We start from the raw sequence: 27,528 nt of genomic DNA on the forward strand, positions 1-27,528 counted from the left end.
TTGCCAATGGATTTTCACCTCTTGGGGACCTGATGAGGCTATCTGTAAAGCATGCATGGACACAGCACAGATGTCAGTGAGGCATCCAGGCAGAGCAACCTGCGTGTGCTTATGTGTGCATGGGCACGTGTAGAAGTGCACACACACTTGCACGGGGTGCGTGTTCATTTGCAGAACTATTATTTAACTATGGAACTTCCGCAAAATACAGAGGCCTTTCGGTAACCTTTTCCTATCAGATGCATTAGATAAAGGTCCAAAATCATAATGATGCAAGTATTCTTCAAAAAGCCTAGGTAAACATTCTGGAAAAAGCAGCACTCATAATACAGATGTTAAATAATCTTCTTTTTAATAACAAAATTGTGTTGGCCATCAAAAAACTGCAACATTTGCGATGCATCTATTCCAACGTAAATATATTAACTGTTAACCAAATGCACACACACGCCCCTCGCAGGAAGAATTTCCAATTCATATATGTAATAATATGTAATCCAATACATTTCACATATTATACAATATATGACTCATGTTCATAATTTCTAGTTCCACATGTACAGCTAGAACTTAATAACCTTTGTCTAAAAGGTTACTCGTCCTTTCCTTTAAATGCACCTCTTCAAGGCCCAATACCGTTTTTCCAATATAGTACTATTTTTAACCATAGGCATCTTTTCATGTACAACTGTATTAAAAAATTACTTACTCCCACAATAAAATCCATTTATTCTCCATTCAGATCTCCTGTTCAGGTTTCTCATGCTAGAAATACTAAGGTTAACAACCCATAAAAATCTTTGGTCTCTTCACACTGTGAGGTGTACCATAATTTAGAGGCAAAAAACCCTGTAGAGAAAATTAGCATATACAGGAGCTGTTACTTTTCACAATTACAGCTTGCCTGAATATATAAGGCCATCTAAATTTTGAATTATACACATCACTTCAATTACAACATTATAGCTTAATCTGAAGCTAGCAATTACATTTTGTAAAATAAATTAATACTTCCATTTGAAGAAGCCATAGAGAAGTCCAAACATCCAACGTATGCTTTTGTTAAGTCATTAAATTAATGCACAGATTTGTCACCTCTTTTCTCGCAAGCTTTGATCGACTTCTTCCATCTTCTCCATTTGCCTACACATAAAACTGTTTGACATGGTACGAACAGAATTATACATGAGTCCTCCAACATTTCCTGCCAGATATATAGAGCAAGACTGCCCTTCAAGTCTTATAGCACCTTCTCAATGGAGGCTTCATTTTCCACCACAGACAGGCCTTCTGAAACTTAAGTGTTTTCTTCTAACTGGTTTGCCTGTCAGACAGAAGAAAAATAATTACTGAAAAACAGTTTACATGTCTTACTTTTCTTGTCCTATTTTATAGGCTAATATTAAGTGTGAAAACCAGAATTCATTGATTTTTTTAAAAATTAGAAGTGAAATGATATTCAAAAAGCTCAATTCTTTTTTTTCCATTTCAACTGAGTGCAGTATTACTATGTATTAGGCATAAAAAGAAAGCATAATAGTGTGTGTAGTATGATTAAACTGATTAAGTACAATAATTACCAGATAATTAACAAGCTAGCATATCAAGAAAAACATAAGAAAAACATATCTTCTTCTATATCTACACTAAGCCCGCTTAGTTCTAAGCTAACGTTTCCTTTTTTATGGGAATTTCTGCCCCCCCCCAACTAATTCTTCCATGAAGCCATTCCCAGCACTTAGGGGATATACTGCCCATTTTCTATTTTATTACCTGTTGAAACAACAAAACTTTCACTTCCCACTTCAAAAGTTTTATTTAGTGCATATCAACAACAGGAAAACACTAAATGGCTCTAACCCAGGAGACTAATGGAGGATAAAACACTTCCTCAGATATATATTAATTTTGGATTATGTTCCACTACAAAACATGACAAAAAGGCACAATCCAATATATGAAAAATATGCCTAGTAGTTTTACTGTAAAAGCACAGGAATGTTGCTGAATGTATTGTCCCTGATTATTTTAGACTGCCTGTCTAAAATTTGTTGTCCTTTAAGGAAACAAAATAGTATTCGTTTACATATAATTTAATACACACAGGTGAAAGGTGTTAGCCTTTTCATCTTTAAGACCCAAACGAAGAATAAATTTATCTCCACTGAATGCAAGAGAAAGATAGCTTTAAAACTTCATGCACACATTCATTCATGCACAATCTAAGCAATATGCACTAAATCATGGCTTGCATAAGACAGAGGGGAAAATAATGCAAAGCTACAGTAAAAAAAAAAATTACCCTGCCTCTTCGTTTTTAAGCACTTGGTATTTGGGACTCTGGAGATCTTCAATGCTCTCAGCAATTGGCTTATTTAGTGTTTCTGGCAGAAGGAGAGTCAGGAATCCCGCTGACAGTCCACTGACTCCAAACACCACGAATGGTACAGAAGGACTAAGAGATTTCTAAAATTAAAAATGCACAGTAAAAACCCAGCATTATTTCCTGCTCTTAAAATATATGATCCATATGAACTGCAGTCAAAACCAAAAGACTACAACTTTTCACTCCAGCAATTTTTGCAATTATCCATATACTGGTAGAACAAAGAAAGCCAATAAATGTCATTTCACAGAAACAGCGTCATATGAAAACTTTGTTTACATATCTAAAAACTCAGATACTGAGTGAGCCTTAGCAGTACCGAATGCATTATATGACAATCATTTCACTAACAGATGAAATATTAACACAACACAGAACATTAATTACTTCCCAAAAGGATAAAATACTAGGTATTTTTAAACATCTTGTTCATGAATTCTTGAAATTGAGTAAAACGTTATTAATTTTTCATAAACCCGACTTTTTTTCTCAAGGAATATAGGCATATGTGGTACCAAAATCAAAGCGCTTTTGAGATAAGATTTATTAAATCTGTTACATAAAAAAAAAGCAGAAAATAATCTTACCATAGATGGCACAAATGGAGCCAAAACGCCCCCAAATCTGCAAGACATGGAACAGACACCCAAGCCAGCATTTCTGTTTCAAACAAAGGATGAAAGATCTGTAGTTTCAGAAGAGACAACTGAATCATGCATGAACATGTGGTGGCACTGTCAGAACCAACTTATACTTTTTAAAGTTATCAATAGTCTTTATTTAAAAAAAAAAAAAAAAAAGTTTTTAAAGACCTCCAGCAGTTACTCTGAAGATTTTCTACAACTAGCTGCTAGCAAGGTAAATCACACCCTTTTAAACCCTAGCAAAACCACCCTGTTGTGCAATCCTTCACAAAAGTTTGAACAAAGAGAGAGGTTTTCCAGCCTGCCACATAGGGCAATTTAATTGGACATCCCTGTGCTGAATAGGGAATGATTTTGAAATTTGGCAGGATCTTCAGACAGAAGATCCCGAATGCTATCTCCAGCTCAGGCCGTCGGCAGCAGCCTCTCTTCTGCCACCTCAGCTTGCATGGATGAAAAGTCAGTGCTTATCTCCAAATAGAAAATAACTATTTGCCAGCGTGAAGCTTGCAAACATCTAGCCAGATGTGTCACTGGAAGGGTTGCTGAATTCTGTGCTCCCTTCAATTTTCAGAGTTTAAAACAATCTCATCTAGACTGTGATAATCAAAGCATGGGTTAGAACAGCAGGATCCTCTTCAAAGATCCTCTTCAAAGAAAGTCACAAAAATCCCCCAAGTCTTTCATTTCCTGATGAAATGCAAAAATCTTCCATCTCTCTATCACTCCTAAATATGGTATTTAACAACCCCTTCAGAGACTGACATTGGCTCCAGTTATCAGTGAGACAGCAAGAACCGGCTCGTTCTTTTCCCTGCGTCTCTCGGTTGCTTCCTCTCATTCATCATCATCCTCAGTCACACCACTGAGCCGCTCCTGCTCACCCTGCTTCCTTTTCCTCCTCCAAAGACAGGAAGACAGTGACAGGATTAAAGATGACAAGCAGAGAGGTGACCTGGGTCGCTAGTATACCAAAACCACCCACCTGCACATCCCTTCCTAATGGCCCTTTGCACAGGTTAAGGGAAACAGATGATGGAAGGAGCTGATGAGAAGCCAGGGACTTCGGTGTAAAAATAAACAGACAAAGCAACCTTTTCTCTTATCATGCCCTCTTGGGAAAAGGAAAATAGGAACCCACGCTTCCTCACATTGAGGCAACATCGACCCAAACCCCACAAGACAAGGCCAAGCACCTCCTCTGTCAACAAAATCCCTGAACAGATGAGACACCAGTCTGTGTGTGAAACATTCATTTAGCATCCTTCCCACAGACCCTAAGCCTGTCCATATCCAGAGGTTTGCTGGCTTCTTTTTTTTTTCTGCTGAGATGGAGTAGGGCAAAAGGTGATCCTAAATGCAAATTGTGTCATTTCAATTCCAACGCAAAATGAAAGCGGTTGTTAGAAGACTTTAGGATATCTTTAATTCAGAATTCAACAGAGTTTCGGTTACGCAGAACAACGTCATGGTATCCAAGAGGAAAAACGCATTATTGCCCAAGAACTATCAGTAAGTGTTCCTGAGGTGCTGCGCTGCTGATTGATAGCTGACCACCCACCGCCTGTCTTACCTTACTGCCCTAGTTTTATCATGCTCACTAGAAGACCTACTGCACAGGCTCCTACCATCCCACGGAGCACAGCGCTGTGCTAATCCCAGCCAAAATAGCTCTACAACCAGGGTCAGCACATCAGCCCGGGGCTTTGCTCAAGCCAGTTAGTCCCTCTGCAGCTGCCTGGCAAATTACACATGCCATGCGGCACTCCTCTAGCTGCTCCTTGCCCGGCACTGCCCAGTGCGTGGGGTACAGCTCTGCACAAATGCAAAAGCTTCTCTGCTGCTGGCACCGTCAGCTCTCCAATTTCACTAATGCTCACCAAGGATTGTTGTTCAACAGAAAGAATTACGGAGAGTTCTTTGCAAAGAAAGCCAGAGATCAAAAGGGCAAGTATTTTAAAGTACAAACTTACCTACCACCACTGACATAAGTGAAAATACCATAGTTTCCTCAATGTGAAAATAAGCAAATAAATAAGCTTTCCAGTGCTATCCTAGCCAGTCCAATGGCCCCACTCTGATATCACTCATCCCATACAAAGCTGCCATCATTTTCCACCCATTTTCTCATGAAAAAACCTGAGTTTGTTTTTACATCTCTATTACTAGAGCTATGATTACATTTTGTTTCCAAAGACAACCTTTCTTTTTGTCCAAAATGCAGCAGTAGTGATGTGATCTATTTTTAACTTTTTTGTTCCCCAGCAGGTATTTTAAAGATACAACAAAAAGGAAAAAAGCCCAAAGCATGTACACACTCCCCAGCTCGCAGCACCTCCCCATTTCTAGCATGAGGTGTATTTGTCATTCCTCCATCTACCAATGAACTTAAAAAAATATGCCTAACAGTCCTCGTGCGTGAAGTAATAAGTAGGTTTAAATAAGGAGCAGTAATACTGAAGACATTTAATTTTTCTGCAAAACATCCCATTGAAAAAAAAAAATAAAAGAGAAGAGAGTTTATTCCACCTCCTTTCCACTGCCTGTGAACGGTACGTGTCTCATCACATGGCACGCCTAAGCAATGCCAGGATCACTACAAAGCTTTGCAAAGACCACCAGATGGTGCTGATGCTTTGCTTTAAATTAAACACTTGCCCATCACTGCTTTTCTTGCATAAACTATAATATTTGCAATTAAAGTGCCGGAGAGATATCAAACAAATTAAATGCATAAATTGTCACATGAGGAATTTTCATATGGCTTAACGTAATAGTTTGCCATATTATTAGACAACTCGTGACTAACGAAGTTGAGCATTTTCTAAACTGTCTTTACGCTTACATTTTTCTCCAGTAGCGGTCTGTATCTGACACATATAGTTATTTTTGTGCCAGAATATTAGTGCAGATTCTCAAATGAAGTATCACTTTACTTGGTTAATTTATTTTTTTTTTTTTAATCTTCCTAATCACAAACAGCTTCAAACGCACTGAGACACTACAGTAATTCCTGCTAGGTATGAGCTGTCACATACTTGGCACCAAACATCAATGGGACTTCAGAAGACAGGGTAACATGAAACATGAGAACACAGTGAAACAAGGAAAAGCTGAGAAATTAAAACATTTTCAGATTTAATTCTCTTGATCGTCAACTCCAGAAAAGCAGAGGGCACAGGAAAACAAAAAACAAACACCAGCCACTAGAAAAAGAGACCTTAAAGAACACAAAAGTTTGGACAGGGAGAATGTAAACAAACCCCCACATCCAATTTCAGTCAGCGTGCTTGGGATTTGCATATTAAACCTAAACCTCTGCCAAGAATCACAAGCTCAGTATCTAGAAACAGTCAATCCACCTCCATCCTCACAAGTTTTACTGCAAAAACTGTGTTCACAGTCTAGCTTTTATGCCTCCATAACATATGGGAAATTGTGAACCTCAAAAGAAAAAAAAAAAAGCCAATCCAAGGAGTCACCCACATTTTTATTTTTCTTCCCCAAAGCCCTCAGTGTCCTGGAATCAGGTGATTTATGTCACCATCCTAATTACCTCTACGGTGCTACAGGACACATCTACCAGCCAGGGTGCCTTCCTACTCCACGTCAGCTTTCCAGTTTCCTGCTCTCTCAAAAGAGGGCTCAATTTTGCAGTAGTTTTGCAGTTGCTATTCTTGAGCAACTAGTGCAATATGGCTCAAATTCTGAATATATACTTTGAGCACCATTCAGAAAACCACGTGAAACCAAAATAGAGGGTGAGAAGAGGACTGTGTGGTATTATATTTTCCTATCTCAGGTTTATCTTGGGACAACAGGAGAGAGAGTAACCTCACAAAGTGTTGGTGAGAACTAGGAAAAATAAACTACAGGTTTAGCCCATTTGTTCATGAATTACATGGTGTAAAGCAAATTATTGTCATACAGAAACTATTAAAATTAGTTGCATTATGAATATTTAATTACATGACAAAGATCTAGAAAAGCACTTGTTTTTCAGGAGGCAAACAAACCTAATCATATGAGAGACAGGACTATTTACAGTCCTTCTGTATACTTCTTACTGCATAGTCTATATTTACAATTAAGTTAGCATACACTACCATCACATCATTATGTTTGGTTTTGCAGCCTGTAATTTTACTCCCAAAAATCAATAGTAAAAACGAGAAATATGGCACCTAGCATTGCAGCGTAAGAAGTTTGCTTTCATGTTTTTATTCTGCATTCAGATGAAGTGGAAGTTGCCACAAACAGCCCAGGAAAATGCATTGGTGCAAAACACGTGACTAATAGGAGAGGCCTTTTCAAGCCCTGGCAAGCTGCTTTAATTCCAGAAAGAACTCATATTGATATTTCAGGTAAAAGTAATCACAGATAAATATTAAAGCACACCAGCAATCAGTACCACTGTGCGTGAAAAGTATTTTCATTTACCCAGAAGCTCTGTTAAATTACCTCAGTACCGTTGGGTATAGTTCAGATGTATAAATATACACAATGTTGAAAGCGGCGCTGACCATCATTTTTCCACACAAAGCCAACAAAGTGGGACTGAGGAGCAGACCTTTCAGGAAAGAGAAAATAAACTGTAAACATAAATAGCCTGTTTTCTTACTCTTTTTACACAATGTTGAAAACATCCAGTCCTCCTTAAGAGACTATCAGGCAGAAACGTTTCATCTATATGTTTTTCAACTACAAGCACAAAAGCAATTGTCTCAGTTCTTCCCAACCATTTTAAGAGGTAGCCTAGGAATAGATACATAAAATTATATTTAGGACCAAGAAAATCTGCCCCATTTTGGGGGGAAAGTGTAAAATTATCACAGCTCTAGAAGGAAGGGATAACGCTTCCAACTCGGCAGTCAGAATACCTTACCAGGTAACTACATCTTTTGACAAGCACAAACAGACAATACAACCTCCTTGACTAATTTATTAGATTAAAACCGTAAAACGTGATTCACCTCAACAGCTTATTTGCTCTCCAAAGACATCCTATTGGGACTTAAAATGCAGCAGCTCAGTAACTGGAAAGAACAAATGCTAATGCAGCCCAGTTTACTAATAGACAGTTTTCAGTTGGCTAAACTGAAGTGTGGTTCTTTTAAAGTTCAAAAGAAACCTGGCTTTCGTTATCCTGGTTTTGGATATGGTTATGTTTGCACCATCCATTTTAATAAAAAGAGACATTAATATATGTTTTTTAAGCATGAAAAAAAGAACGAATGCTCTGATTAGCTGTATTTCAGGCTCTCTTCCTCAGCACTGAGTTCAGCATGTTTCAGTTTGGATCAAATGATGTTGATTAAGTAATGGGAAAGTCTGATTGCTTCTCAATTGCTCTTCTTTTAATTTTGCCCTCGAATATTTTCAGTTCTATTCATCTGATCAAGTCAGATTCTATTTCAGCTGAAGCAGAAATTCATTTGTATGTAAACTGGCATCCAGAAACTTGATTTAATTTCTTTAAGCATGAGGCATTTTTGCAGATATTTCTGTAATTCATGCAAAACATATGCAACATTTTCATCCAAGTTCTCCTTTTGCTCAGTAAGAACTGGAATATTGCATACAGTTGCCAGATGCAGAGGTGTGAACCTGGTCCTCAGAGCCCTGCTGGGTCCCATCAGAAAGCTGGGACATCCCTTTTCTTCCATCAACCAAACATGAAGCGATGAAGAAGAGATCTGTAATTCTCCAACGTGTTTTAAAACTTGCTGGTTTTAAAAACCAGGGAGACTAAAATTGAACACTGCATATCCATATACTAGAAATCCAGCATTAGTGCACTTGGGAAGTTTTGGTCTTACTATCAAAACTGAAGAACGAGTCTGTCTAGACAGAAAAAGTAGCACTCAGAAGCTCAGGAGTGAATTTAAAGAGCACTGTCTTCTCCAGGTTTCCTCCCTCAGGGGAGGCTGAATGCTGGCCACATGAGGAATTATTGTGGGATTAGAAGCACACTGGAAATTCACTGCACATCACCTTCCTTCTGTAAGCAAGTCCAGACATAGTCATTATATTTTCCTCGGAGTCTTGGAACATATTTTTAGCAATTCTTGCAAACAGTCCATTATTCTCTTTACAGATGTAAAATATAACACCATTAAGCAGGAATGCACTTTCTCCTAGGAGGATTCTGTGACCATTTATAGGTTATTCGCTAGGTCCAGCCAAGCATGTCCATGCAGCATCTTTAACACTTCTGTTATATTTTGTCTACCACCCTGTCATGTGAACATCCAGCAGCAGCGGTCTGCACACAATTCTGCCTGAAACAGTACAGTCAGGGCAACTGTTTCGAGTTTTGGTAAAAGGCAAAGTTGTAAGTTCTTACTAAATTCATGCATTTGAGTTTTATTGATAAGGAATAATCTTCCATTAATTGATCTTTTGAATTTAGGGAAGTAAAGCGGGGGAAAATGGTAACAAACAGTGCTGATGTTTAAGAGCTTCTAGAACAGGAGTTTTGATGCCATCACTGCCATTAAGAGTCTCATTTGCAGTGCCGTTATGTAGATTCACCTTCTGGCTGTCATCTTCGTAAGTAAAAGTTCACTTAAACAGTACTTTTGAAACTAAAGGAGTCTAAGTTTACCTTCAGAAAAAGTATCCACCAAGAAAGGTTAGTTATCAAGAAAATTAAATACCCAACATTAACAAAAGCTGAGACAATTTATTTACAGAACTGCAATTTTTCTTTCCTTCTTCAGTGGAAAACATAGCAATGAAAGTCACAAAAAGTTATTATGTGTTCAGCACAAGCAGATAAATCTAAATGAAAGTTAAAATCTAGTCACCCCTAGATTAGAAGTCTCCTTTGTTTGCTATAGTATAAAGCAGATACAAAATGCAGAAGACACTTTTGTGCTTTACAGCAGTTTTTGAAAGAAAAGAACATTACAGCTCCATTCCCCCTCTGCTGCCACTCTCCCTCACCAACTTCCAATCTGATACTCACACCAATTAACTGATGAGTTCTAAGTCATAAAGAATGAGGGAGCTGAGGGATATATCAGTTTTTAATTAACCATTGAGAGATTTTTAGTCTCAAATGCAGTATACATCTTTAATAACTGCAATGTTCTTGGCTTATTCCACAGGGAAGATGACTTGGATCCAATTCTCATTCACAAGTTAACAGAGTTATTTAGAAATCGAGTGAAGGTTACAGACATGAGAGGCAAGTGCCCAATATCTCATTAAAATCTTCAATATCGTGTAATAAAATCAAGGCTCTTGTCAATCACTCTGAAGAATGCAGACTTAGACAAATGTAAGAAGTGTTCTCCTTAGTAACAGGAGGGTCAGATTAGAGATCCAACAGCCCTCATTTCATCCAGTGAAGTGACTCATCTTCATCATGCTTGAAGCTGAATTTCTTTCTACTTAACTGACACAGATCACTCTGGGCCAAGAACCAGCTTTACTCTTAACCACCGTGGGAAGTAAAATGTTTTAATGGGATTAAAGTCAACTCAACTGGAAAATGCAGAAGATTTCCTGAAATTTAGCAACTCTTCAGGTATTATTTACCCTATCCTGATTAGTCACTACTGCCTTTCTTTCATTTTATTTTAATATATATAAAAAGAAGCAGAAAGAGGAAACTTGTTGGAACAAAGGAAGAAACAGTCTTAATAAAAGGAGCAACAAAACGTCTGAGGACTTTAATTAACACAAGCATGGCAAATAGGATTACGGGATATTTTCTCTCTCTCTGTTTTTCTTTCTGAGACTTTTCTGAGATCAATTTGAAATGGATGCCAGACAGCATTTATAACTGTTAAGGATAAACACAACCCATAGAAGGCTACCTTGTAATCACATCACTGGTGCTCCTGGGTCAAAACACTGTTAAAGCTACAACAATTCTACTGAAGCAATATTAAGAAAAATACAAGCAGGAAGTGGCCACTTCTATTTGTTAGTGTTGTATAGATATAAGTTTTCAGTAGCCAAAATAAATATTAATACAGAAAAACTGTACTTGAAAGGGAAAGAAAAGTGAAAATACAAAACCAAACATATGTGAATGTCACTGACAATGTTAGAAAAAACACATCTTTTGAGATGAGAAATATACTTGATGATATTCCACTGTTACCATGAACTGTCCTCACAACCACATAGTGCAGCAATACACAGCAATACACAGCATGAGATTGAGAAAGGCAGCAAGCTTCATCCCTATGGCTTCCATATTGCAATTCTGACTTCCATTTCTAATTTTCAAGTACAAAATGTATTTTTTTAAAGCTTTAGTGGTTTGGGTTTTTTTAATGATGAATTAAGCTTCTACTTCAGGAAAATCTCAGTTCCTGTTTCCATAAATATTACGTGCCACCAAAACAAATGTAAAATTAAGCTTGGCATCTCACACTGTCAGATCCAGTCAAACTAACATTACACTATGCTGCAGTCTGGCTATCAAATCCAGTATTTTAAGGTAAACTGCTTAAGTGATAAATTAATGCAGCGTCAGTATTTAAGACAGAACGTGATAGTTTGGTCTGACCTTCAAAGAGCCAAGGGCTTGCAGTCAGACAATCTTAGTCAATTAACAGGGTCAAGTTATGCCAGCAAGAAGTTAAAAGCAATATAGGCAAGACTGCGGTTCCCTGACCAGACCCCCGAAAGAAGCAACAGAGAAAGAGAGAGGTATAAATGGATAGGGCTTTGGGCCCTGATATACTTGGTCACAAAATACTCATGACGTTGTTTTGTCAGCTTTTATCTGAATTAACAAACATCTACATTAGCAGCAGTACATACTTACCAGCATTTGTTGGTAAGAACATGGTAAATACACAGGCAAATCCTGCAAATATCAGAAAACACGTCATAGTTTTACGTCTTCCAGACCTAGAAGGAAAAGAGCACCCAGATAAAGATGAAAACAGAGTTCTTCAGTGTTTTTTTGAATTTGTCTGCAAAATACCAACTAAAGTACACAGCAGCATTAGTAACAGTTATAAATCTATTGTACATGGGTAAGTGCTCCAAATCTTGCATTATTTTCCTAGTTCCGTGTACCAAAGTCCTCCCGCAAAAGCTTTCCTATTTCTAGCCAAGTTTTGATTTTTAAGCTGTTGAATTTGTAGCCTCGAGAGGAACCCATCTACTTCAGCAACAAGAACTCAGACTTTTTTCTTCTCTGTACCGAGCAAGGCAATGGGCCCCATCACCAAATGGGTATTACAGTGCATACACACAAAGATCAAATTAATATTGGTCAAGAAAATGTAATTCTAATGCTTCCTAATCCGTATTTCTCTTTTACAACTTTGCATAAATATATGCAGTTATGACACACAGTAAAACTATTTTGTATGCTTTTCTGTCTAATAGTGTACACACGGAAATAAGCAAAGGCTATTTCTACTGCCTAGTGTTTTAAAATAAAAGAGAAGATAACAGGACAGAAAATCACCAGTCCGTCTCCACATCTGCCATACTTAAATATTTCATAATTATTTGCAAAGGACCACAAATAAAGATATTCTTGGTAACAGTTTGCAGGGATGTCAAAATACTATACGTGCTTCTTACCTCATAAAATCTCACAGCTATTTCTAACTACTACCCCATACTAGTAGAACTACACTTTGTCTGTAACAAACATACAATACTTGTTTTTAAAATCTTCTAAATATTTTTGCAACAAAAAAACTATACTTCAAGGATACTGCTCACAAAGACTGACAACAGAGCAGCTGGCTTGTAACATTCCATTTTGCATTAAGCACCTAAAAGTACACATACCCTTACTTCAGGAAACCAAAAGCTTGACATTTACAATTAGTTTGACAAATTACAATGGGGAAAAAAAAAATGTAGAAAAGCACTTGTCCAGTTTGTGGTTTAAATGCATGTCCTTGACTCAGGCTTCTTGGGCTTGAGGTGAAGGTTGGCTGGTTGTTTTGCTTTTTAGCTTGACCAAGCTCACAGCTTTTTACTGCCCAAAACCCCCAAAAGCTGACATCCTCACCTGACTGAAGAAAACGGGATTTTTGCCACTGACCTCAGTGTGACCAAAGTATCATTACAAAGATACTCAAACTGAAGGTTACATGAAACCCTGAGTAGCTCTGGGTTGCCAGACTGTTCGGCCTTTGGAAACACGTACCCACATAAAGGATGGCCTCCAAATACACTGAAAAGTATGAAAATACCCGGACATCGATCGTTCGTGCCTTAACAAAACCTGAACTACTCTCACTTCCAAGTTCTCTTTGGAAAGTTTAAGTAAAAATGAACAATGCTGAAAACTGCTTTCAACTGCAGCTGGTAGGCAGTACAAAAACAAGTCATTCTGAATAAAATATGTAAGAGAGAGAGAGGGAGAGAGAGAAGCTATAGATACTTAAATAACTAGGCTACTCACATCTTTTCCATAGAGACCAAACTTTTTCTAATAACATTAATCATTGAAAAGCTCATCTCGAGTAATTCAAAAGATGAACAAAACTAAAAAAAGAGAAGAGGTAGAAAATCGGAATCCCATTTCTGTATCAACTACAGAAACCCCTGCAGCGGAGTAAATCCCCAAAGAATCAACACTGTTTAGAAAAACAGTGATGTTATCTTACTGAGAAAAATGTTAATATTTTTCTAGGCTATCTACAAATATATGCAGAAAACGAGGAAATAAGTTTTTCTTACCAGGATTTCTCAATAAAAAACATGCAGAGAGGAAATGCTGGAACTTCTACAAGACCAGAAAGAGCCACATTTAAATACAGATTTCCTCTTAATTCACCAGCATTTAAAGTTAGTCCATAGTACACAAAGCTGCAGACATACCTAAAAATAACCATAAAAGTGATATTACTAACATTACTAGACTTCAGGGCTAAGAAAGTATTTAAAAGGTAAATTATGCTGAGTTATGGATTAGCTATATTGAGTTACATGCTAGGAAGACAACTCTTATTTCCCCCCAAAAGGGAAACAAGGCAAAGAGAATAGTTCCTATTTAATTAAACAAAGTAACTTCTTGAAAGAAGTGCTCATACATACGCAAGCAGAACTTTCAGAATTTTCTATTAGCTTGGTTTTTATCCTCAGTTATTTAGCAAATCTAATAAGCTTAACTGTAAGCAGCTGATGCTTAACTGTTGCCAAAGCAATCCTATGAAAGACAATTATATGCACATCCATTGCTTAACACAGAGGGTGTTCCCCAAACCTAGGGAAGGCTTCCCCAACAAACCTATTATCACTTTCCTTGGAAAAAACTAAGTCCCCGCATCCCCATCCTGCAAAAAAACAATGCTGGGTTGGAAAGGCTGGAAAGATATTACAAAGACATTTTGCCTGTTCTTTAGTCGCTCCCTTACTGGGGAATCTGCACCAACTGATGTAGAAAAGGAAAGTTTTGCCTGATACAGGGAGAAGTACGTCCTCCGTCGGTCACAGCTGAGGGTGGTGCTAAAGGCTCCTGAGCAACAGCACACGGAGCTGGGTAACAACCGCTGTGACACCACTCCAACAGCTCCATGCACTGCATCTTAACAGGGTTCGAGACAGAAAAACACTGCTGCGACCTCTTCTTCCAGAAGGTAAGAAAGCCTTTGTGTGATTTCTCATCACTGTAATTACTCATATTTGCCTACCAACAACTTAAGAGTCTATCATGCTCCTGGGAAGGTCCTACTTAGCAAAGATGTTCCTGCCGCTTCTCCCACGTCCTGCACATCTCTGCTTACCCCACACATCAAACTACTGATTTTTCTCATCTACACCCTGACAACCATCTCAAATGATGCTGAACTTTGAAGGGAAAACTTCTTCTTGGCATTTTGGAAAAGAGCTGTTCCTCCCAACAGATTTTAGCTCAAGCCAATTTGCAACAGCTGCCGCTGCAACAACCAACCCAACACCCTCCGCACCCCAGGGGTTCCCTCTGCACTGCCATTTCTTGCTGATATATTACACTACATCCTCCTGCGCTTCCCAAGTTGTACCACTTTTCAAGACAGCATCTAATATACATCTATGCAATCTGTATTTTATCTTGCCCCCAGTTTTCCTCCACTGAACCCATGTAATGTGCTTTTGGGCTCTTAACACTTATGCTTACTCCAGATCTCTACTGTTGTCTAACCCGTGTAGTCCTTTTCTTCCTAAGACTGGTTCAAATACACATCTTCTCAGTAATTTCTGCTTCAGCTTCTCATTTCTCTCAATATAAATATTATGTTTTCACCAGATTATTTCTTAGTAGGTTTTGAAGCAGCTTCTAAGTAACACACTGAAAATAAAACGCAACAGCAATAATAATGAAACATCAACTTTACAACACATAATTTTAGATTATTATTGTCTGCCATCAACTGACAAATTTATGATTTAGTTTTTGAGGACAGAATTTTCAAAAGAAAAGGATGAAAATCTTAATCATTTCCTCACGTCTGACTCATTCAAGCACCTCAGTGTCTTGTTATTACATACCAGATGTACATCAGTATGATGGTTCGCCACCGAAGGACTGGATGTTTTACCAAGTTTAGGATACCAGGTGCCGATTCATCCTTTCTGAAAGTTCCTGCACTTGGTTTTAATTTTAGATTTAATCTCTCTTTTCCATTACCAAGGGCAATATATTGCAACACATCTTCAGCTTCTGCTGTTTTCCCTTGGGAATATAGCCATCGTGGTGATTCTGGGAGCATACTAACAGCAAAGAACAGAAAATCAAGGATAACAAGTTCATTCCTATGAGCACAGCACTAAAGTCAATCTTTCCATTTTGCAAATCAATACTTAAAAAAAAGTACCAATACAAAAGTCGGAGAAAAACATTCTATTATTTGCAGCGTTCTGCATATTAAATTCCACGTACTCCAATAATAACACAGTTAACCTTACAGAAGGATTGCCGGAGATGCTTGACCAAGCACTCAGTCGTGTTAGAAGAGTTTAAGTCTAAATCTCGACTTCTGCTGAACCGACTTCTTAGGAAACACTACACTAGCGTTATCCAGAAAGCATCTCAAATCTCAATTATCTGAACAGCCCAGACAAAACTTTGTTTTCACAAAGTTTATTTCAAGCTTCTCCACTATGGGAAGATCTCTGAGTTAGAGTGGAGAGGAGAGGAAAGAAACCTTACTGGGGAACTACTTGTCAGGCTCCCGTACCAGCTCGTCGCTGCCCGCCTAAGTTTTAAATCTCTTATTCCCAAGTATAATCAGAATATCCTTGCTTACCACAACTTCAGTTCATGATTCCTGTTTTTTTCAGGTTGTAGAGTGTGCTGCTGCTGCTTTTATACAAGCCGTAAAATAAAGAATGGAATATTTCTAACTGAACCTTTATTTTCTCTGGTACTCCTAACAGAGATATACATCCTACAACCAAACTAAACTTTCATTACTTCAGAGGATCCCAGTATTTTCAGTATTTGGGGGAAGTAATTCTATTTCCATCAGAAACAGAACAGCATAGAGGAAAACACATTATGCAGAACTTCTTTCCTCAGCCCAGAGGCTTTGTTTTCCTTGACTACAGGAAGAAGGGGTTTTTTTTGGTGTATTCTTTAACAGAACTTATTTCAAGAGCAGATCTATCTAAAAAATAATTGAAATTTTTTAAAAATAATTGAAATAAAAATCAGAAGAGGGTTGTTTGTTTTTTTTTTTTGCTATCTACACTGTATGCTAGACATTCCCTGTATTAATGTGTAGACAGCATGGTACACTAATTCTTGTATTTATTCTACAGCTTTAGTGATCAGAAGTATACATGGTGTATTATTTGATATGTTAAAAAAAATATTTTGCAACAACACAGGCCAGACAGAGCTAGCCCTTTTAATTCCTTAAATACCGATACATTTCATAATCACTTTTATGATAATGTCCATGTAGGAACTCTAAATAGGAGCACCCAAGCACAATAGTGCTAGGAACAGACACAAGGGACCTCAAAAGCAAGCAGATAGATAGCCTATCAGGGTAAAAAGGCAATTCCAAGTGTTCTCACTTATTTCCCTTTGCATGCATGTGCCTCACAAAAAGAAACTAAAATCCCTCTAGGATCACTTCCAAAACTCCTCAAGCGCTGAAGCCCTTCCTTGGCAGAAGGCAGTGTTCCTGGCTGACGCTCCAGCTCGCAGCCTCTGGCAGGCCTTCTCTTCCCCAAGCAGATTTGTAATCGAGTTTTATTGGACAGCTGGCACACAGCTGCTCTTTGCAACGCTGGCCACCACAACTGTAACAGCATGTAGAAACACAGCTTGTCTTCTGGGTAACCCTGACCTTCTGCTTCATTTAAAACCGCTTCTTCCTTCACAATATGATTTTTCTCTTGCTTGGTTCACAAAACCATACAGAAAAATGTCATCCTTGTTTATACCACTCTCTTGAATGATGACAAGGAAAAGTAACTGTTAAATTACTGCATATTTTTTCTTATCATTATAATGCACGCGAACCACTTACAAAGAAAGAAGAAGGAAGATGACTCCTAGAGTATTCGATACCAAGGCAAGGTAGCGCCATTCTCTTATACAGTAACCCAGTAAAGCATAAACAGCAATGCCAACTGCAAATGTCAAATTAGTTAACGAACCTGAAAATACAAGACCAAAATGGTGACTACAGAAACCATTGGCAAAAGAAAAAAAAAATTCTCAAGCAGAAGCCTGAAATTCCTAGCCTGTGATAAACCTAAATAAAATAGCAATTTTATGAGGTATCTTTACGGCACTTGTGAACCAGCTGGCTTCAGTATACTATGCAATCCCAATGAAGAATAGCTTTGTATAATGTATGGGGGGCTTTGGGGCTTCCCCCCCCCCTTTCAAAAACAAAGGGTGGTACATAGGAGACTAAGAAATGAACAGGAGCCTACAGGCTAAAGAGAAAACCTGAGGACAGGAAGGGGAAGTGTTGAGAGTGATTTATTTAGGTCTATTAAGGTAATCTTGAATAGAGGTGGCAGGCTGGAACAGAAATTGGAAGTGAGTTCAGTACAAAACCAGCTGCAAACCAGAGGTTTATTACAGCACACTTCTGATGAACAAGCGTAAATAAAAAGGTTAAAAATATGGGGTCAACTTGAACTCCAAAAGCCTAACAACAAACCCTCTGCAGACTAACATAGGAGACCTTGGACTAACCCAGAAACTCTCAGCTATCGCCCACAAAGCCTAGCTCACAGCCAACACCTAGGAGAGCCTCTTTAACACTGCTGAACTGCATCCAGCAGTTCCCTCTCCTTCAGCCCCTGATCAATTGTTCAGCACCTCTTTCTCAACAGCTGAGCAGAACTAGAATAAAGCACCTATAGCAACAAGCGGCAGGAAACGGACTGTCTCTTCGGTCCATCAGGAGGCTGGCCCTGCAGGGAGAAAGGCTGGGAAGAGCAGAGACAGACAACAGGGCAAGGGGGAAGGAGGGGTGGGGGAGAGAGAGAACGTGAGTCAAAAAAGTGAACCCAGGAAAAGAAGAAAATTCAGTACTTAAAAAAACTAAGTGGAAAGCTATAACTAAACCACAACTGTCACACACATCCCCAGGAGTCCAGAGAAGAAATAAGAAAAAGAGTAAAATGAGGTAACTAAAGAAATGAGAGAGAAAGAGAAATATGCTCACAGCCACAGCAAGTCAGCATTTGGACCAAGTTTTTCCCCATGCTGCGCTGGCCAAAAAGGCGTTACAGTCTGAGCTACGCCAGCAGATTGACGTACAAGCGTTAAATTTATTTTGAGTCTTGGCAGTGACATACGAAAAAGAACATTTAAAAATACTGGACAGTCAACATATTCAGCAGTGGAAAAAACACTACCCAGGCACCAACTCATTTTGTGGCGCAGGGAAACTTCAAAGAACGCTTTCAAGAATACCTTCCCAAGACACCATACAGCATTGCTCAGAAGTTGGCAGGATCTGCCAGAAACATATAATTTTTTTTGTTGTAATGCAGTGGACAAATTGGGAAATTTTAGGAATCAGTGTACCAATTTTAAAACCTCAGTTTTGCTATTTATCAAACAAACTCAATCCCATCTTCCTCATTCAGTCACTTTTCCCACATAAATCAGAACTGGATGAATCACATCACGCTTATTTGACTTACGCTACAAACTGACTTTACTTGGTACACATGTAAGACTTTAAAATGTAAGGTATCGATAGTCGGAACAATACATGGCACAGTAATAATGATTAAATATTCCCAAATCCCACCTGTAAATGACCAAAATGATTTTCCTACATATTCTTGGGTTAGGACAAAAGACACAAGAGCCATTCCACCATTCACAATTCCAACAAAAAACCGTGAAACTGCAAATACGTCATAATTTGGAGCTAATGCTGTGACATACCCAAAAACGACATCAAAAAATAGACCTGTAGAGAGAGAATAAAATTTAATTAGTACTTATTCTATGCAGCTTGAACTCAGAAGAAAGGCAGGGAGCACAGTTAGTTACTGACTGTAATGAGCAGTCTATAGTACTCGTCTCTAATCTCTCCCGTTTTGCTTTCTGAAGTCACACCACATGAAAATTACAATCATCTTCAAGTCACGCACTTGAGGTCTGCAATGCCAAAGATGATGTTTCCTTGAAACAATGTTATCATTAAACAAAAAGACCCTGTGGCTGCAAACACACCTGGAAAACCAAACACCAGGACATGAGCTACCCACTCTACAGATGTTTAGGTAAATCATTCTCCCCCATCCCCTCCCTCCCCAAAAAGCAATTTTTATTGGAGACAATATGGCCAGGTAATGCGTGGAACACTGTGCTCAAATAGTGATAGTCATAGCAAGACCAGGTTATTCTTCATCTCCTATTGATACTCCAGCAACCACTATGCTGCCCAGCACACTCATACTAACAAATTTTAGTGCTGCTCTACCCTGAGTGAAATGCTTATACAGATCATTGACTCCGTAACATTGATGCAGCACGGTGGCCCAAGGGCAGCCTCCAGGCAGGGTGGCCCACAGGCAGAAAGAGATGTTGGTATCCACGTAGAATGCTTAAGAAAAACCTTTTAACAATCTTACCTGAGATATACACTGGTTTCCTGCCCAGTTTATCTGACAAAGGGCCAAATGTGATATTTCCAATAAGCAATCCAGCAAAAAATAGGGATGATGCAAGGCTCACTTTGTAGGCTTCTCGTTCAATTAGGTACCACTGTCAAAAAAAGAATCTCCTTACTGTTAAAAGTATTAACACCAAGTTGCTACCTTCCTTAAAAATAACAGAAATCTGTCAAAAATCTTCTCTTGCCATTTCCCACTTCTTGCTTTATATCCGATTAAAGTTTTGTTCAAAGTTTGATAGGTAAGCCAACAGTAGTCATATTTTTTTCCTAACAGACTCACATCTCTACATTCTCTCCCCCAAGAAATTTCATTATAATATATTATAAGTTTCCAACTTGCTAAGTATTATTAGTTGCACTCCAATTCCCAAGCTTTGACAAGGCAACTTACCTTAAGTTATTAAAACATGGAAAGTCTAAATTGTTAACAGCTTAGCCCTTTCAACATTGAACAAGCTTAGCTATTTCAGTGAACAGGTATTAAAAATTGTTCATTAACAAGAATAAAGCATGTTCACTATTGCAGTACACAGAGTGTTAACGCTGTGCAGCTGTGCTTCCTGAACCATGAGTAATCCCGGTGCCCTTCCTACTTGTACACATCTTGAATTGTTGAAGGGAAGCAGGAAGGGATTATGGAAAGATGTCCTTGTTTTATAAAAACTCTAAGACCTACTTATTGACTACTCATTGATAGTTTAGTATCTTACCGTGCACATGCATTTATAATCAAACAGTTAGAACCAAATGATGGGTTTCTTTATAAAGCGTACTTTCTACCTCCTCCAAAAGCTAAACTGATCCAAAAGCTAAAGCATAATCAAAAATTGTCAGAAGAGAAGAAAATGAGCTGACAGTGGCTTGAAATTGGAATGAAACTTACACTATTTCCTGATGGGGCAAGGCATACAGACAGCTTGTGCAGCCCCTCTGCTACCAACAAGGAGAATCAACACTCATAGAAACGCACTGTTGAGATTACAAACACTGCTGACATCAGGAACTTGGGAAAGAATGGCAATCAGAAAATCCTAAGTGATTTTCCAGAAAAAGAATTTAACTAATTCAATGCAAAGCTTTACCCAAAGAAACATTTAGTAATTATTTGCATATTTCAAGTAACTCCCAGTGCATTTACTGGAAAATTTACGTTCAAAAAAGTGGATAAGTGTCATGCTGACTTTTTAAGTGACACATGCAGTTATGTCCTTTGGGGAAAGGAAGGAGGATCCTAATCCCATTTGCCTTTTTTAAGAAGTAGAAGGGTTTTTTTTTTAAAAAAAAAAAAAAAAGCCTAAGGGAAGAAGCCCATGACCAAAATCCAAAATCCAATACAGCATACTAGGACCTCAGCCCTAAAGTGTCTGCCTTGAATTAATACAGATAGCCAAAGAATATTAGGAATTTACTGAAACTTTTAATTATAGCAATCTCAAGAAACACGTGCTTTTACTCAATCTGCACTCACATAGCAGCAAAGTACAGAGACAACATGGCTCCATCCGCCCGGTGACCCAGCAGTTACCTGTGCTCTACCCATCCAGCAGCCTGCAAGACGCAGGCTGCGGGAGCAGGACAAGATCTAACGCGTTCACAGGATGCCTTCTTTAGTCCAATGTACCCAGTGTTCCAGCACTTCAGAGTTTTGTGGAACTTTTGGATACTCCGGGAAGGTAAAACTCCTGTGCAGCAGCATTTGCAGCTGGTTTCTACTATACCCTGCTAGGTAGTAGGTTCTAGCCTATTACATTGGATAAAGATGTAGCCCCGAAACTTATGGTTTCTTAACTTTCTGAGGAGATTTAAACAATGAAATATTCCTGGGCACGAATCCTCAGGAAACTTCAAGTACAAAAATATCACAGCATGTGCTCCTCAAGGCACAGAGCACTGCTGGCATAAGTGCTTCTTCTCCGTGCTAGCATTCCGTAGCATACAAATTTCAAACTCCCAGTTCTCGTCTGCAGAGTGTTTCAGGCTGATACAAGAGACAAAACAACTTTATGCTCCTGGATATGGTTGTAAAAATCAACTTCTCCAAGGTAAAGGACCATTTCTACACCAAATGTAAGACATCCCTGAGCTCACCTTCCTACGCATCATCACTTGTTAAATAAAGCAGGGGACTGAGCTGATGCCAGACCAAGAAGCAATTCTAACAACTGTATTTTCCATGAACCACGCCTGAGCTATTATTTACGAAGTCTTAGTTATGCCAAAATCAATTACAATGATTAGTTCTTGAAGCAGAAGTGAAGAGCTGCTCTGCAGTTTTGCTGAGCGCCAGAGCAGAACAGCGCCCCTGCCAAACCAGAACAGAACTGAAAATATTTACAGTTTAAGCTCCATTATCAAAATAAAGGAAATGAACTTTACAAAAGCAGCTTCCTCTCTCAGGATAGAGCAAAAGAAAAGATTGCTTTTGCAAACTGTTACTTACGCCGCTCAACGTATCACTGGAAGACGCTCACGTTTTAACAAGTCTGATATAATAATCTGCGAAGAATATAACTTTTAAAAGAATGAGTCTATCTACTTTATTTGCACAAAAGGAACTTGTTAAATATTTGTCAAAATTAACTGTAGCTTGCCAACAAAAACGTTGCCAATTTTGTTATCGACAAAACAGACGTCCTCTCAGCTCTTTAAATCCACATGGCAGTTTGATTTAGTTACTAGACCACTAGCATACAGCAAAACGTTGGCCAGCATCTAAAGATTCCATGAAAAGACCATGAACAACGTAATTAAAAAAAAAAAAATCTTACAATAAAGTTGCTGAAATGAATGGGAACATAAATTTGTTTTGATGAGTCTTGAGAATTACTACATATTTTGGAAATAGGGACACTGACTTCTACATTTAAAAATACCACATTAGTTAAAATTTGCTGATTTCCGATTGCAAATTAAGCACTACCCCATATCACGCATCCTGCTGAGAGTCTGAAACTGAAGGGTGATCTTGGAAGACAGGCTAATCAAAAAAATCTGTTTCTGACAGAGGATATGATCCAATATTGCATCATTCCTTCTTCTGTCTAGTCACTACATTTTTCCAAAAGAAACATTATGCAGTCACATTCGGGATAATGGGAAGGAAGCAAAAATTTGGCACCGGCTACACCAAGTGCTAACCTGTCTTATATGAGTTTACTGACAACTGCTCCAAGAATTCAATCAGCAGAACTCTGACAGGTCAGGCTACAAGCCAAGCCACCCACACAGTCTTTTTTTTCTGGCACTGGCAGCGATGCTTAGGTCACTCGCGCTTGCTTGAGTGATTACAGCCCAGGGACTAGCAAAAAGCAAACGCAGCCTCTTGCATGGAATTCACAAGGCGTGAGGATGAAGGGTCAAGCTTCTGTCCCACTCAGCAAGCTTCAATCTGTTCCATCTCCCACTCTCACTACACATTAAAATACCCACACATGCGGTGCGTGAGTTTCATTTTCATACTTGTGTTAATCTTTAAGACATATCTTCCGTGAGAAACTCATGGTAAAGCTTATATATGCAGCAGATTGTGCAGACGTGACAAATTGAACCTTTTCTTGGTAGAAAACAGACATTATGAGGAGCGCGTCCTAAATTCCAGAGTTATAAACTGTAAATGATCATTCTTCATTAGTAATGACTTTCTAAAACATCTGAAGGAAAAAAAAACCACTGAAAACAAAATAAACAGAAAAAGTTTAGCCTAAACTAATAAATATTAAATTTACATTAGAAAGCTAAACTAATAATTTAATCACATACTACCAGATTTAAAAATAATAATAAAATAAAAAGCCAGATGGGTGGGTTCCAATAATTTTTCATAGCATAAGCAAAACGTTACACGAAGCCCTGCTCAGCTTTTACAAGCGCCACATCCTGCACTAGCAGCATAAATCCCAAGAAGAGAAGAAAGTCAGGTGCAACAGAAGTACTTGCCTCAGTTACTATAGATGTGAAGTTGTCTGCAAAATGGATGTGCTTGGCAAGCTCAGCTCTGCTCGCTGGAATTCCTTCTTGGTCTATATGATACTCAGGCACAGCTCCCACAAGCACAATGAGCATCGACTGACAAGCCACGTATACCTTAAAGTAAGACACAACCATTTACCCTAAACAATCCCAAGGAGACCTGGTGGAATACTGTAAGCTTTTCATTAAACTAACAATTAACAATTTCCCTTTACCCAGCATCACAAACAAAATGCAGTCAGTCTACTGTCTTTAAATCCCCAGATGTGATCATCAAGGCAGCTGGGGGCAGCGGGTACCACTCCAGAGATCGCGGTGCACTTTCAGTGAAAGCTTCATCCTGCCGCTCTCCTTCCTGTTGCAAAGTTGTTCACTTTGTTCCTGCTGTTTTGTAGCCAGGCATGGGAAAGGACGATACTAGGAACTTCATCATAAGTTTCATAGCTGACATCTAACCCTTAGACCAAGATCATTATTATATTAAAAAAATTCCTATACTCAAAGAATAAAACCTGTAGTGACAAGTCAACAACAACAAAAAAAAAAAATCTAAGATTACATTTTTAAAAGTCTCTGCTAGTTCTTTCCATTGCAGAGACTGAAACCTTAACCTGATGGTTATGAAAAGTAGAATGTGCAGGAATAAAAAAGATTTTCATAAAGAAACCCTTATGAAAATATTTATCCATTGATACAGGCTTAAAAACATTCTTAACTTCTTCTGGGTTTTGCATGTGATTTACTTTTTTTTCCCCTAACTTAAAATAACATTATCCTTAAGCATACCCAAGTATTAGTGATTTTTCAGCACGTTACCATCGATGGAAAAGTTTTGAATCTAGAATGGCTCCCTTCACTGGGCCGCAAGTCTTTGGGTGGTGGATTCGGTGGGACCTCGCTTTAACGTGCCGTTTTATCCCGCGCTTACCTCGAACGTTCTTGCGGAAACAAGTTATAAACAAAAACCTGCCCTCAGCACCATCCCCCTCCCTCACAACAGCGTTTTAGCTCAAAATGCGGAACCACAGGAACAGGAGGAAGCCTGTTATGAAGAAACTAAGCCAACGAAACAGATAAATGTTTGCGTGTGGGGGTGTGGACGCTATTTAAAGACAGCACTCTGCATACCGCTTTGCACAAGAGATTTAAAAAAAAAAAACAAAAAAAAAAAAAAAACAAAACCAAACCCACACCAAAAAAGCAGTTGCTGTGGTTAGACTCCATTTCCATCCACTCAGCTTAAAGAAGCTTAAAAGACACTTTTCAAAAAGTGGAAGATGTGCATAGAAATAAGGAAAGCGGATCATAAAGTTGGAAAAGTTAACCACGGAAGACAGCACGGAGGTGAGGAAGAGGTTTGAAAAGCAACTCGCGAAAGGAACAAAACCCACCGAATCCCTTTCGAAAGGCCCACGGAAGGAGCTGGGCCCGAGGGGCTGTTTCCCACAGAAACGCGAGGGGAGGGTGGCTCTGCCATCCTCCGCCGGCCACCGCCGAGGGAGGAGCACAGGGACAGGGCGGGAAGGCGCGCAGAGGCGCTGGGGGGCAGGACCCCCGCCCCAGGGGCCCGGAGCCCGGGGCCGCCGGGCCCTCGCCATCGCCCTCGCCCCCTGGCCTAGCAGGGCGCCCCAGCCACCTGCAGCCCGCCGGCGGGGCGGGAGGGCAGCGGGTCCCGCCCGGGCAGGCCGGGGTGCGCGGTCCCGGCTCTCCGCCCGCCCTCCCCGCGATGCTGCCCCGGGGGAGGGAAAAAGCACCCAAACCAGCACCAAACACACACACACACCCCCACCCCCCCATCCAGAAAGACGGAAGAGCGAGACCGCCGCCCGCAGCGGCTCGCAGGGGAGCGGCGGGCGCGGCCCGCCCCGGCCGGCCTCGCTGCCCCCGCCCCGGCCCCGCCTCACCTGCAGCAGCACCAGCAGGGCGGCGAGGCGCCGCTGCCCGCCGCCGAACTCCCCCGCCGCCCCGAAGGCCTCCTCCAGCCCCAGCGCCATGGCCCGCCCGCCCGCCGCCGCGCCGCGCTGGCGCCCCCGCCCCGCCCCCCCCGCCGCTCCCCGCCCGCCCCGCCGCGGGGGCAAACTGCTCACCGAACTGCCCCCGGCCCTGGGCTGAGGGCTGCTCAAGAGAGACAGCCGTTTCTAGAGCAGGGCGAATTATTCATTAATTTAATTAAAAACAAAACAAAACAAAACAACCCCAAACAGTGATGCAGAAGAGACTGTAGGAACCGAGCAGAGCGGAGAGCGTCAGCAGGTGGTGTTGGGGAACAGCCTCACCGCTCCTCCAGGAGGAAAAGGCTACCGAGCTAGCAGGTTGCTCAAGGTAGGACACAGGGGGCTATGGCCAAATCTCCTCTCCAGCAAAAAGGCTGGGCTCAAAGCGGAGCCGCAGGAGGTGCCCCGGAGAACAGCAGAACAGCTCAGCAGTTGCTCCAGAGCCGTTTTAAAATGGGAGCTGCTCTCCCTCTTCCATGACCTCGATTTTAAGAGAAGCAGGATTTTTCATCAGGATTTAATCTAGCCTAGATAATCGCAGGCTGCTACCAAAGGTTAATTTTGCTCTGTAGCCTTCTCCCCAGGCTGCTGTCTCTGGCCACATCTGGTAATTGGGCACCTACAGAACAAGTCAGTTCTGCTTGCTGGTTGAGTAGAACAAATTGAACTACCATAAACGCTCCGTTCTCCCTGTGGCTTTCATCCAGCTTGCAGAGTGACACCTAAAACCTCCACATCCTATGGACAACAGGAGAAACTCCAGTTAAGTTGGCAATTCTAGCGTTAAGAATAGAGACATCACCTATTGTAAGAGAGGCCTGGGGAAAAGGTGTTTGACAAAAGCACGGTGAGTGGCCTTTGGTGTAATTCCTTCAAGACTGTAAAACACATGGTTATGCTTGCATTTTTCCTAGCATTCTGTTTGAAGGTGCAGCTTTACTATTACACTCGCTTTATACAGGGGTTTTGTTTAGCTTTGGGGTTTTTTAAGTCTCTCTCCCCAGTTAGCCATATCAAGAAATTCTTTCCTTCAAGGCGATAAGTTAGGATTACCTCCCCTTAGTCCAGGAGAACTAAAATTAGTGGAAAGATTGGATGGGACAGCGCAGCTCACTGAGAAAGCAGTGAGTGCCACGCGACAGAGTGGGTATATTGCCCAGGAAAAGCTACCTGAGGGTCAAAGTGCTGCTTACCTTGGAACTGTGACAGTGTGGATAAAAGGGACTTTCTAAGTCGTTTCTGAGCTTCCTCATCCACGTAGTCACCGTACACTAGCAGACAGTAGTGAAAACCTAGGTTTTATCTGGAGTCCTTACAGCCTCTGCTCCAGCTGCTTTCATGATTCCTACCCTAGTTCAAACAGAGCAATCTGTTGCTGAACATTGGCAAAGGCAGGCAGACGTAAAGAAGACAGGCTCCTCTTTTGTTCCTGAACAGATCTACAGAAAGAATGA

The 27,528-nt window shown here is 40.0% G+C and overlaps 1 protein-coding gene across 6 annotated transcripts; it reads right to left on the reverse strand.

Annotated features, from left to right (window-relative positions):
* Positions 1 to 335: 335 nt before the first annotated feature.
* On the reverse strand, positions 336 to 27,479 carry LOC104013535 (solute carrier family 22 member 15-like). Of its 6 annotated transcripts, none has more exons than XM_087766866.1 (12): positions 27,268 to 27,479; positions 24,048 to 24,194; positions 20,068 to 20,200; positions 19,236 to 19,400; positions 17,487 to 17,616; positions 15,496 to 15,717; positions 13,705 to 13,845; positions 11,819 to 11,904; positions 7,492 to 7,600; positions 2,974 to 3,046; positions 2,303 to 2,466; positions 336 to 1,324 (listed from the first exon to the last, which is right to left on the reverse strand). In XM_087766866.1, exons 1-12 carry the CDS (start codon positions 27,325 to 27,327, stop codon positions 1,312 to 1,314), a joined length of 1,443 nt encoding a protein of 480 aa, XP_087622992.1. In that variant the 5' UTR covers positions 27,328 to 27,479; the 3' UTR covers positions 336 to 1,311. The 6 variants fall into 6 exon arrangements, with proteins under 6 accessions (XP_087622992.1, XP_087622991.1, XP_087622990.1 ...); XM_087766865.1 differs by lacking the exon at positions 27,268 to 27,479 and adding an exon at positions 25,985 to 26,092; XM_087766864.1 differs by lacking the exon at positions 27,268 to 27,479 and adding an exon at positions 25,472 to 25,710.
* Positions 27,480 to 27,528: the final 49 nt, after the last annotated feature.

This window comes from Nipponia nippon, unplaced genomic scaffold (assembly GCF_047370975.1).
Source record: "Nipponia nippon isolate SJK-2023a ecotype South Korea unplaced genomic scaffold, ASM4737097v1 scaffold_3, whole genome shotgun sequence".
Classification (NCBI taxonomy): Eukaryota; Metazoa; Chordata; class Aves; order Pelecaniformes; family Threskiornithidae; genus Nipponia; species Nipponia nippon.